General features: G+C 44.5%; 2 protein-coding genes across 4 annotated transcripts in view; one reads left to right on the forward strand and one right to left on the reverse strand.

Moving 5' to 3' along the window:
* Positions 1–12077, reverse strand: part of sult4a1 (sulfotransferase family 4A, member 1) — a 68211-nt gene extending 56134 nt beyond the window's left edge. Inside the window, exon 1 of one of the 2 annotated variants that reach the window (XR_011936481.1) lies at positions 11592–12077. Coding sequence is in view for 1 of the 2 variants with exons in the window: in XM_072484523.1 (XP_072340624.1) it covers positions 11592–11760 (169 nt within the window). In the remaining variant the exon portion in view is untranslated. The remainder of the gene's footprint in view (positions 1–11591) is intronic. The other variant, XM_072484523.1, reaches the window with a different exon arrangement.
* Positions 1–13375, forward strand: part of pnpla3 (patatin-like phospholipase domain containing 3) — a 153657-nt gene that overhangs the window by 66431 nt on the left and 73851 nt on the right. The window contains exon 2 of one of the 2 annotated variants that reach the window (XM_072484518.1): positions 8310–8385. The gene's annotated coding sequence lies outside the window, so the exon portion shown is untranslated. Of the gene's footprint in view, positions 1–8309; positions 8386–11489; positions 11602–13375 lie in introns of those variants that run through there. The other variant, XM_072484519.1, reaches the window with a different exon arrangement.

The following is a 13375-nucleotide window of genomic DNA, read 5'->3' on the forward strand; positions in this document are numbered from 1 at the left end:
TTTAGGTTGGCAGGAGGATCTTCCTCTGCAGAAGCCCACGGCATTAAATAGAGAATCAACGGGAACAAACAAGAAATGAAGCCAATGTTGACCGCTTCTCCACTCTTTTTATTCTGATTGGTAGGATTACAATTCCACCTTTAGCTTTTATATATTCGTGACCTCTATTACACAAAGTCTCTTCCTAAACAGATGGACAGCAAAGAGCTTATTACATGTTGAGGTTTATATATTTGTAGTATTTATTTATTTAGCTGCCTGCAGTGGATAAGGAAAACATGCATTTTCAGGAACTGACTGTTAAACACTTCTTTGTCTCAGAGGAGGTCATTTGTGGTTGGCAATGCGATTGGAAATTATAGTGCTGGAGTAGGGAAAAAATGGAAAAATACTTATTAAAAAGATAGGAGTCCATAATAATGAATATTTACTTTTTGTCCCATGGTAATGTTTTTCTATGGAGATGAATGTTTCTTTCCATGATCTTTCAGTTTTCCAATTGTGGATATAAATTGTTATTTCAACAGTGTAACACCCAAGTATCCATGAGCAACATATAAAACTAATTATCACAAATATAAATCTAGCATTTTACATAGTCTTTCTTGAGCTTCGCTCAATTAAGTCTGAAACAATTTTGTTCAGGCCAAATGTAAAAATTGTGATTAAATGTTTGAAAGCAAACCCAATCCTATTAAAATATTTCCATGTCTAATGTTGTATTTAGCTTATGTTAAACATAAATCAATTTGCACCATCATCTATTTATCAAAATATTCCAACTTTTTAAAGCCAGTTGCAGGGTGAGGGAAATGGGGAAGTGCGGAGATTAAGATTCATCTGTCTGCTATTTTTCGCAAGATAGTTAATGCCTTTGTGTCACATTCATGTGCACTGTTTTCACAAGTTCATTAACCCATTTGTTTTGTAGCGCAAATATTTCTCAGTCAGTTACTGAAAATAGTGCATACAGGAATTTCAACCCTAAAGGAAAGGCATATCAGAAAAGCAGCATTGCTCAAGCTCCCCTCTAATTCTCCATTATTCTAAATGGAAAATAAAGTTCGCCATTGTTTTAAATGCAAAATTAATCTCCATTGAAAAACATTACCATGCGACAAAAAGTAAATATACACTATTATGGACTCTACTATTATGGACTCTATCCTATCTTTTTAATAAGTATTTTTCCATCTTGGAATAAAAATGGCACCAAACCCCATCATTATTTGTTCACCAACAGACCTTTACTATTCAATCTTAGTTTTTCCTTACTCCAGCACTCTAATTTTCAAACACATTGCCAACCACAAATCTTCTTCCCCACCCGCCCCCCCATGGAAATGATCCTCTCTTCCAGACTGCAAGCGACCATTTTAGAAATATCAAGCAGCGGTGATACTGGGTGTGACTATTAAGGCTGTATTGTGCAACACCCCAACAGTCACTCATGATCTGGCAGTGCTGAAGGTGACATTGAGTGCCAAAAGCTGGGAAAATTGTTCCAAATGAAAATTTCCCATGTTGACTAAAAAAAGCACTGAAAGACATAAATAATAAAACCTGAAACCGCGGGGTGGATAATGGTGGTGGCATTTGTTCTGTATTAGTGAGAGAGGGGTGTTGGGGCTTTCACGAACATCTAAATCCACTGGCTTGCTTGTGGAACTGGTATTGTGAATGGTGTTGGAAAAGATGGAGAACAATATTTGTCACGTGGATGTGCAGTCCGTTAGGCGCCAAGAGGCAGATGCCAATAGTGGGTATAAAAGTCTCATGTAGGCATGACATCAATTTGGGGTTATTTCAAAGGCATGAGTACTCCAGGATCTCCACCAGAAAGGCTGGGAGAAGGTTCTTGACCAAATTCGTATACAGCAGTAACAAGAATTTGTATTAAGTAATTCCTCAATGTAAAACAAATATCCAAAAGTGATCCCAGAGGTTTGACCAAAGAAATGGACTCAGATCAAAGGAGGTATTAGACGAGATGTTAACATGGATGTTAACACTTTGTTTCTCTCTCCACATGTGCTGCCAACCCCGCTTTTTCGGTATTTTCTGTTTTTATTTCAGATTTCTAGCATCCAGAGTATTTGATATTTTGTAATGTTATGTTTGAAGCTGTCAAAAGTACAGATCAGCGTTACCGTGGCAGATAGGCAGAGGCAAGTGATGTTCTGGAGGTGTTTTCTCGAGTGGAATGTATATGTGATCAGCTCAGCCTCAGGTTGTGAACAGTCTAGTCCAGTCTGAGGTGGAACGCTGAAGGAACATGTAGTGTGACTCCAGACCCACAGCAATGCGGTTAACTCTTAAATGCCCTCATGGATGGGCAATAAATGCTGGCCCAGCCAGTGACGTCCACATCCCATGAACGAATAAAGAAGAAAAAAAGGAATACTAAGTTTGTGGTGTGGAGGAAAGTACTATTAATCCAAAACTGGATTTTGGGCAAGCAAAGATCCTGAGTTAATGTTTCCAAAATGCATAAAACACATTCAATGACTGCTTTATATGTCAGCACACATCATACAACGTATCCGACAACATATCATAACCCACAGAAATATGAACATATTGCTGAAATCAATATAATCCCATTTTATATACATAGTGACGAATGTCATGATTGAGGGCCGGTTAGCTCAGTTGTCTAGATGGTTAGCATGTGTTTCAGAATAATGCCAATTTGATTCTCATTCCAGCTGAGGTAGACTTAGGTCCAGTCGCCTCATGACACCCCGGAGAATGGAAGGCAATGGCACACAACCACTGACCAAAAACTGCCAAAGAAACAGCTCAGGATGATACATTAGCAGACAATGAGCCAAAGACCGGCCTTCCGGCACAGTACAGAAATGTTATGATTCCGCCTTCAAAAATTTACTATATGTGGATTTCAGCATTAGTGAACATCCTGCCCGTTACATTCTTCTATGGAAGTGTAGTACTTCTCACTATAGACCTGACTAAAACAAATTAACATTCCAGATATACGGATCTCTATTTCGATCAGAAATATGTGCAACTTCAGAAACTAGAAATGGTCCTCTCAGAATGCATGGTACAGTAATTGTATCCCAATAAAGTGTTAACATTTTTTCCCAAACTGCTACATTACATGAAAGGAACATAATTTGGAGCAGGCACCAGTGATTTCAGAAGGAAGATTGTTCATTATAAATTTTATAAGTGATATTGTGGATGGGGAAGATGCAGTGTATGTAGCATACATGGATTTTCGAAAAGTATCCCACAGCAGATGACTGGAGAAAACAAAGGGGCGTGGAATTAGGGAATGATGGGAAATTAGATTAAAACTAGTTATTAAAGAGGAAACACTGAGGGAGACAAGGTCAACTTCCATGTATTTGTGACCCCCAAGATTGTATATATTATTGGTTTTTGTTTAGGACTGTTCTGAACTACCAGCTTTATTGGGTGAAAATGTTAGTCAGTTTTTGCTAGTTTCCTATTTTGGCATGCATATATATATATATATATATGTGCTAAAATACACCAGAAAGTAAATTGAGATAAAAGGTTAATGTAGACAAATTCTTATAACTTGAAACTTCACAATGAAAGATTTTTCACTCCATGGATCAAGGTTTATTTACACAGATTTTACAAGTTAAAAATATCATTCATAGTTATTTTGAGTGAATAATATATTTATAAATGTGTTATCATCAGATGTTAGCACTGGGAAATGGAACAGTTTCTCCTTTCAGGCTCCAATTGTCTACATTGACCACTTCTAAAAGGGCCTGCGCAGTAATACTTCCTTTGTCTTAAATTTACCCCCAACTGTGAAGGAATACCCAATGTGTTTATTTTTCCCCATTTTTTCCAGACCAACATTCCTTCTGGCATCAAACAAAATAATCGGTTGAGGATAATTTTTGTGCTGTGAGCCAATGTGCGATTAAGACTACCCAATCTCATTTCTCTTACAGCAACTAGACAGAGAACGCTCCCCGGTTCTCAATCTGGGCTAGGTTCTGTGTTCAGAAGTGACAGGAAAATATGCTAACTCTTCTGCAGCGTCTACTGTCCTTTGATTAATAAAATTTCAACAATGATTGATTTTTAATTTGACATTGGGGGGTGCATTGCATGAAAATAATGAAGGAAACGGTCCAATTACCATGATTTTTAAACTGTTAAATTCAGATTAAAATTTGGATGAATTGTACACAGGATCCATCAATAATGTGCTCAATCCAGCAGTATACAAGTGCCTTCATTTCAAGGAACTATGGCAATTAGCATGGTAATGTTTCCAATAAAATTACTGAGGGAAGAATTTGAACTGAACGTCTTCAGTTTAAATCTCACATTGTTAACTGTAATTTCCTGTTAATAATTTTGAATGGAATGACATTTTTCTTTATCAATTTAGAGTACCCAATTATTTTCTTTTCCCAATTAAGGGGCAATTTAGCATGTCCAATCCACCTAACCTGCACATCTTTAGGTTGTGGAGGTGAAACCAACACAGAAACAAGGAGAATGTGCAAACTCCACACGGACAGTGACCCAGGGCCGGGATGCAAACCTGGGGCCTCAGCGCCGTAGGCAGCAGTGCTAACCAATGACCCACGTGCCACCCTCAGAATGACAGTTTGAATGGAATGATAATATTACTATGTGAGCTGGTGCAGACTCACAACATGCCAGTTCTTTTTCTCGTAGCTGGGTCATTAATGATGAAGAGGTCCTGTTTCTCGTGGCTGCGTCATTAATGATGAGGTCCAGGTTTACTTCTGCTTTTAATGTGCAAACCAATGAACAATGCAGACCATGAAGCAAATTTTATGGTTTCCCTCGGCAGTTGGGCCCAGTTAGGCTTGTAGGAACATTCGTGAGGCATAATTTGCAAATAAATTCCTGTTAAATAAATTACTCACTTCGCAAGGACTAGGCGCACAGTGAGCGACTATACTTAAACATCTTTTACTGGGGGTTGAGGTCATTTGCACCTGGCTGGTGTGTTAAGAGGTGAAGTTCTGACACCAAGGCAGGAAGAACACATGGGAGCTTGACAAAGTAAAAAAATTAACAAATGGAAAATAGCACAGATTCACTCAGGGAAAATCTGAATTGCAAGGGGAATTGTAAATAGGAATGGCATAAAAATGCTCGACAGTTGAATCCGGCCTGGAACCCTAAACATGGCAAATTAACAAGTTACAACAGAAAATGATGTTGTTACTTTACACGTAAACGATAATCGGATTCCTTTCCAAATTCCGGGATGCAGAGTGATGTACATCTAAAATCTCAGTACCCCGGGGCGGCACGGTGGTGCAGTGGTTAGCACAGCTGCCTATAGCGCTGGGCCCGGGGTCAATCCCAGCGCCGGGTCACTGTTTGTGTGGAATTTGCACATTCTCCCCATGTCTGCGTGAGTTTCATCTCCACAACCCAAAGATGTGCAGGTTAAGTGGATTGGCCACTCTAAATTACCCCTTTATTGAAAAAAAATTGGGTACTCTAAATTTATAATAAATTAAAAAAATTTAAAATAAAAAGTCTCAGTGCCCCTAAAGCTTAGACTAACAGGAAAAATTATCCTCACTCATTCTCTTGTCAATGATTGCAAATTAATGCAAAGGTAACTTGGCCATGCAACCAAAACCAGAATATCCTGAAAGATTCGCAAGGCCAAAGTTGCAGAGAAATGGTGGTGCTTTGAAAAAATAATTGAGATAAACAAAAATAACTTCAACAAATCCCTATCATACTGAACAGTGATTGGTGCACTGCTACTGTCATGGGGAAAACTAGCTTGAAGAAGTTACTCCAAGCAGAAATGACAGAATGACTGTAGATACTGATGATAACTTAGTTCCTCAGGCATTTCACTTCAAGTTACCATTTTTTTAAAAACTCTGGACAGCAAACAAAATATAAACTGATTTCAACCAAGTGGAAAATAAAGAATATTAACATTTAGAGAGTATTCACATTCGATTTTCAATGTCACAGTGAGACTGTTCCTGGTTCTAGTGCCTCTAAAAATAATGGCAGCAATTCTTCGGGGCCATTCGATGACCACGTAAGTCCCGTTATGGCCGCTAAATCCCACGAGATGTCCATAACGGGTCCTGCTCCAGTGAGATATCAGTTTGAGATCTTCCCTGTCCCCTCACCAGTGATGTGATCAGGTTTATGCCCAGAAAAGGCATGAAGCTTTTTTCCATTAATTTTTTAAAATTTAAATATAATTAAATGATATTACATCGTACCTTCTAGCCTCGTCTGATGTCCCCCCTGGCAGAGGCACTACCCGTTTTTGAAATGGAAAACCAGTCATGATGACCACAGTCGGGGATGCAAAAGTGCCTGGTGGCCTCGGGGTTCAGGACCGAGATTGTGCAGTGCCCGCTGGGAGGGGGAGGATGGTGGGTAGTGCCCCTCAATATGTCAATGGTGGAGGATCACCCCGAAGCTTGTGAGTTTGGGGGGGGGGGGGGGGGGGGGGGGGAAGAGAAAAGAGTTCAGTGTTGTTGATCACAGCGTCCCTTAAAGATAAAGATGGTGCCCTGCACTCTGTGTAGCCAGGCTTGACGCCTCTACCAGCATGATGGCGCTAAACACGTCACCAATTATTTTCCTGACAATGTGTCAGAGGATTAGGATAGAAAACCTGGCTGTGTTTGTCGGTTTTCAATCAGAATCTGACACTTTACCATTTTTTCCAAAAAATGCTACCCAACGTATAAACAGGGTCAATGGAACATTGAATAGATCATCCAACCTGACCATGGAACCCCTGCATCTAGTAATTTCAGATTCAAACTGCAAATCCTTTAGCGGAGACGGTGGCCTAGTAGTGGCAATGTCATTGGACTGGCAATCCAGAAACACAGGTGCAAATATCACCACAGCAGCTGGCGGAATTAAATTAATATATCTGGAATTGAAAGCTAGTCTCACTAATGGTGACCTTCAAACTATCATCAATTGTCATGAAAAGCCATCGTGTTTACTGATGCCTCTAGAGGGAAGGAAATCTGCCATCCTTGCCTGGTCAGGCCTATATGTGACTCCAGACCCTCAGCAATATGATTTACTCTTAACTTCCCTCTGAAATGGCCAAGTAAGCCACTCAACTCAAGGATAATTAAGGGTGGGCAACAAATTCCGGCCTTGCTAGTGACACCCACATCCCTCTGAAAGAATTTAAAAATGGTAGTTTAAATGCTGTCTTAAATTTAATTCTGAGCAAATAAAGGGAGGAACGATATAAGAAGTTTTAATTCATTCCCTACCAGTTGTCCCTCCTGGGAAAGAAACAGTAGAAGTGTTTTTAGCCTCTGCAGAAGTAATCAAACTGTTTTATGTGCAAGTCATGTAATGCTACTGAATCAGACCTGGGGCAGAATGTACCCCACAGGGTTCTAGAGCCCAATGTCAGGGTCAAAGAGCAATCAGAAGCTTCACTGTGTGGGAAATAGTTACCCAGCAGTGATTTTCCCCGAATTGGCCAATTAGCATTCAGAGGGTGAGCTCACCATCCAATTCAGGATGAAGAGTGGGCTCTGAAAACTGGATGTCCGAGAGAGAGACTCAAGGTGGAGGTGTCCTCCCAACTCCTTTAGTTTTTAAAGTTAAAATGTTCCCTCAGCTGGTGGGCCATCACTGTTGTGGGAAGACCCTCCACAGGGCATCCAGTGGCCATAGGCACACGGGGAGATCTGCAAAGCCTACCTGGAGTATTGATCCCGTGATCTGTCACGTGGAATCTGCCTCCAGGCAGCTAGCCTCTGTTCCGCGGCCTCTCAGGAAGCCCGAAGGCCGAATTCCAGCCAGCCTGGTTCTGAAGTAGGCCTTAATTCACCTTCAACAATCATTAAGTGGCCAGTCTTGCCATTTCAGATCTTGTCTCCAGAAAAATGGCCCAGGGGCAGGACTCTGGCAGGGGCACAGGTTTTCATGCCTGCATACTCACACTCTTAGGGAGTTAGTCCTGACCCAAGTTTTGGAGGCGTCAGTACAAATCAGCCTATAAGTGAACTCTGGGCTTTGCTGAAGAGAGTACCATAAAACATTTTTGTAATTAGGTGAGACATCCTTAAATTCAGAAACATACTGGTAATAAATGCCACCTTTTTCCTGCCTTTAAATGGAAAAGATGTCTGACGCCGCTGTCCCACTACCAGGTTTACATTGAAATGAACTGCAGCAGTATGCCTCCAGTCAGATCTGTGATTTCCACCAGTGGTGGATGTAACAATATGTATATTGTAAAGAAGACAAAAGGTTAACAATTTGATGTTAATACTTCTCACCAACAGATGAAGATAAGGAGCAGTCATACAAATATCATGTGACTCCTGGGATTCTGGGAGAAGGTGTTTAGGCACGAGGAAGGTGAGTTGTATAGTTGATGGTTGGAGATATTGTATAGTTTAATTTAATAACTTTTACCTTGGAACTTGTTCAAATCTTATTTAAGTAGTGTAAATAAATCAGCTTTGTTCATTTATTTGGCTTGATGTTCTTTGTTCAACACTATGTACGCAAACATCCCGACAGGCAAAACAGCACATCACAGTGGGGTTTCAAACCTGTTCCACAAGAAAGTTGCAGTGTTACTCAGGTCTCTGGCCAAATGTAGGTGCAGTGATGTGCGCGGTATGTCTCTGCAGATAACAAATCCGCAACAGGATAACAGCAAATATGAGAGGGCGGCGTGGTGGCACAGTGGTTAGCACTGCTGCTTACGGCAATGAGGACCCAGGTTCGATTCCGGCCCCAGGTCACTGTCCTTGTGGAGTTTGCACATTCTCCCCGTGTCAGCGTGGGTTTCACCCCCACAACCCAGAGGGCCACGCTAAATTGCCCCTTAATTGGAAAAAGAATAATTGGGTACTCTAAATTTATATTTAAAAAAAAGAAAATATAGGAAAAGCGATTAAAAATCAATCCTTCTGTTTTTTTAAGTGAACCATGCTCACTCGACAAAACCGGGCTATGGGCACAACAGTGCATCGGGGTCTGTTTCTATTGTCTGTAGAGGTGGAACAAGTGTAAACCAGCCTCTAGATTTAAATGGAATAGTGGCAGGCTAGTAAAATATTAACCTACATCCAAATAGGCACTGGTTTCAGACTATCCCTTTTAATATTGCGGCTGTTGACATTATTCTTCAGCTTAGTACTTGCCTGGCGGTCAGATGTAACATTTGCTGTGGTCCTATTCCACCACCGCCACTGCACTGAATGTGTTATATGTCATACCGACTTCTCTTTTGGCTTTGGTGTGTATGCAAAAACTCTGCCTGCTGGACCTCTTTGTGCATCATGATCAAGTAATGCATGATTAGCCAGTTGCTTGGCATTAATGCCTGTTCAGCCCTGATTTTAACGTTATATTTTTTAAAATGTAACACACCCTTCAATGTCCACCATCTCCTGAATATTACCAGGCAGATCCTTTCTAATATGTTCTGTAGTTCGCCATGTTTAACCAACTTGCCAGAAATTAGAACAGGGTTGATCAACATTTTAACCATATTTCCCCACCTTGGTTTTTTAATCTTTAATACCTTGCCAAACAAAAATCCATCAGTCTCAGTTTTGACATTTTCAACTCACTTGGCCTCAACAGATTTTTGAAGATAGTTCCAGATTAACACTGTCGTTTGAGAGACAAAAGTGCTTTTTGATATCACCCCTGAACAGTCATGGTTGAATTTTTAAGGTTATGCCCCCTTCTTCTGGTCTCCCCCCAGCAGAGGAAATTGTTTATTTCAATCCACTTGACAAATGCAAGCCTCGTCTATGCAACCTGTCCTGATAATGTCATCCTTTTTTAAACCATATCATTCTGGTGAATCTGCACTGCACCCTTTCCAGAGCCAAATTCCCTTTGGTGAGGTGGGGTGTTCTGATCTAAACACAGTACTCCAAACAGGGTAAACCAGAGCTTTATAGAGCTGCGGCCTAACTTCCACCCTTTTACACTCGTGTCCCTTAAAATAAAACCTGCCATCTATTAGCATTCAATTATTTTGGTACCTATTTTCTAGTTGTCAATGATATCCCAGGGGTGATGCATGGGGGATTGGAGGCTGATGATTGAGGTGGGGGTAACGCATGGAGAGGGTAGTGGGGTGATGCCAGGGGGTGGGGTGGGGTGACACCTGGGGGGTTGGGTGACATGGGGGGGGGTGACACCTGGGGGGTTGAGATGCGACGCCGTGGAGGGTGGGGGGTGATGCTGGGGAGGGTGGGGTGGGGTGGTGCCTGGGGTGTGGGGGAGGGGGGGGGGCTTGACGCGTGCGAGAGGTTGACACATGGGAGTTGACACATGGGGGATGGGGGTGATAGGGGGGTGGGGGTGATGTGTGAGAGTGAGTGGGGGGGTGATAGGGGGAGTGAGTGGGGGGGTGATGTACGGGGGAGTGAGTGGGTGGTGATGTACGGGGGAGAGAGTGGGGGGTGATGTACGGGGGAGTGAGTGGGGGGTGATGTACGGGGGAGTGAGTGGGGGGGGTGATGGACGGGGGGGGTGATGGACGGGGGAGTGAGTGGGGAGTGATGGATGGGGGAAGTGAGTGGGGGGTGATGGACGGGGGAAGTGAGTGGGGGGGTGATGGACGGGGGAAGTGAGTGGGGGGTGATGGATGGGGGACGTGAGTGGGGGATGATGGACGGGGGAAGTGAGTGGGGGATGATGGATGGGGGAAGTGAGTGGGGGGTGATGGATGGGGGAAGTGAGTGGGGGGTGATGGACGGGGGAAGTGAGTGGGGGTTGATGGACGGGGGAAGTGAGTGGGGGGTGATGGACGGGGGATGTGAGTGGGGGGGTGATGTACGGGGGAAGTGAGTGGGGGGGTGATGTACGGGGGAAGTGAGTGGGGGGGGGTGATGTACGGGGGAAGTGAGTGGGGGGTGATGTACGGGGAAAGTGAGTGGGGGTGATGTACGGGGTAGTGAGTGGGGGGGGGTGATGTACGGGGGAGTGAGTGGGGGGTGATGTGTGTGTGTGTGTGTGGGGGGGGTGATGTGTGTGTGTGTGTGTGGGGGGGGGTGATGTGTGTGTGTGGGGGGGGTGGGTGATGTGTGTGTGTGTGTGGGGGGGGGGGTGATGTGTGTGTGTGGGGGGGGGTGATGTGTGTGTGGAGGTGATGTGTGTGTGTGTGGGGGGGGTGATGTGTGTGTGTGTGGGGGGGGGTGATGTGTGTGTGTGTGTGGGGGGTGATGTGTGTGTGTGTGGGGGGGGGTGATGTGTGTGTGTGTTTGTGAGAGGGGGGGTGATGTGTGTGTGTGTGGGGGGGGGGCGGGTGTGTGTGTGTGTGGGTGGGGGGGGTGTGTGTGTGTGTGTGGGTGGGGGGGGTGATGTGTGTGTGTGTGTGGGGGGGGGGTGATGTGTGTGTGTGGGGGGGGGGGGGGGGGCTGTGAACACTATGGTCGCTACTGCAGTCTGTTCAACGCGGTCTCTGTGGATACAATGGACAGGGTCAAATCTCCGGCTCCCGGACCCAAAGCCTCTCCCCCGCCCCTGCCGCAGGGAGACCGGGTTTGATGGCAGTGGAGCGGGACTGGGGGGTGTTGGTCTCAGGGAGCTCCTACCGGATTTGGGGTAAGTGACGATCCAGATGTCGCTCTCCCGGACCGGGAAGTTGGCGATCTCCTCCATCTTCCCCCTGCAGAAGGGAGGCAGCCGGACTCCATTGTACTCGAAGTATTTACTGCCGAACTCTCCCGGGGTGCTGGGGGTTTCTGCCTCGCTCTCCGCCATCCTCTCGGACTCCTGGGCTTGGAAGCGGCCTGAGCAAACAGCGGCTCTGCTCTGCCCGCCGATCCGCCCTGTGCCCGCTCCGCGGCTGCAAGGGGACTGGCACCTCACTCAGCAGCAGCAGCGCCGGCTCCAGCAGCTTAAAGGCGCACACACCAGCTCCCAGCCACACACACCAGCTCCCAGCCACACTCCGCCGACAAATAAAACTTCTCCAAATCCCCACGGATTTCTCACCCCATAAAACATGCCGTAAAAATGATCGAGAAACACACAAAAAAAAATCTGCACTTGGAACACAATTACACCGGGTCATTCCACAGACTGTGAGAATATCCCTTATCCGACCCCATATGGAGAAGAAAGTTTCTCTCTCTGCCTCCTGAAAAGCTGCAGTCTTGTCCAGTTTTATTACAAACCCTCGCAATCAATGCATTCAAGATGCCTGGCACTGCGGTCGTTGTTTAATAACGACTTCACACTGATTGGAATCATGGAGCACCATTAGGAAGCCATTCGGCCCATCCGGCCTGTGTCAGCTCTGCCATTCAATCCGTTACACTCCCCTGTTCTTAATAATAATCATTATTGTCACAAGTAGCCTTACATTAACACTGCTATGAAGTTACTGTGAAAAGCCCCTAGTCTCCACATTCCAGCGTCTGTTCAGGTACACTGAGGGAGAATTCAGACTGTTCAAATTACCTAACAGCACGTCTTTCGGGACTTGTGGGAGGAAACCGGATCAACCGGAGGAAACCCACGCAGACACGGGGAGAACGTGCAGACTCCGCACAGACAGTGTCCCAAGCCAGGAATCGAACCTGGGACCCTGGTACTGTGAAGCAACAGGGCTAACCATTGTGCTACTATGCCGCCTGTTTCCGCCACAGTTCAGCATTTCCGCCCATTTTCAAATTGCCTTTTTGAAAGTGAATCTGCATTCTGGATCATACTCATGTCCTCTCTGCTTCTTTGGCCAATGGCCCTAAATGTGATTCCTTTAGCTAACAGCATTTTTTCCACTGGAAAAAATGCTATCCTATTTACCCTCTCAAAGTCGTTTATCATTTTGAGCACGTCTATCAAATCTCCTAGCCTTCTCTGCTTTAAGAACAACACCAGCTTCTCCCTTCTCTCCACATAGCTGAAGTCCAACATACCTGGTACCATTCTCCCAAATCTCTTCTGCAACCTCCCCAAGGCTTCCACATCCTTCCACAAGTGAGCTGCCCTGAATTGGATATAGTACACCAGCTGAGATTTATAGTGGATTTTCTACTCTTCTATCTATAAAGCTAAAGATCCCATGTACATTTTTAGCAAGCTTCTCAAGTTTTCCGCCACCTTCAAAGATTTCTTTAAGTACACTCTCAGTCAGACCTTTCTGTTTCCGTTCCCACTGTCTACTCCCTCCGTGGATCACCAACTTGAGATGGTGGAGAGGCTCGAGTGCTCTGATGATCACCTGAGCAATGTGTCTTGGCTTCTGGTAGGGCCATCCACCCATGGCAGCAATCTGGCGGGATGATGCCAGACAAAGTGCGGTTCAAAGAATTCTCAATGGCAGGACAGGCGAAGGAAGACTGTGTATCTCACTGGCTTCAAAGGCAGAAGA

This window comes from Scyliorhinus torazame, chromosome 19 (genome assembly GCF_047496885.1).
Source record: "Scyliorhinus torazame isolate Kashiwa2021f chromosome 19, sScyTor2.1, whole genome shotgun sequence".
NCBI classification, from domain to species: Eukaryota; Metazoa; Chordata; class Chondrichthyes; order Carcharhiniformes; family Scyliorhinidae; genus Scyliorhinus; species Scyliorhinus torazame.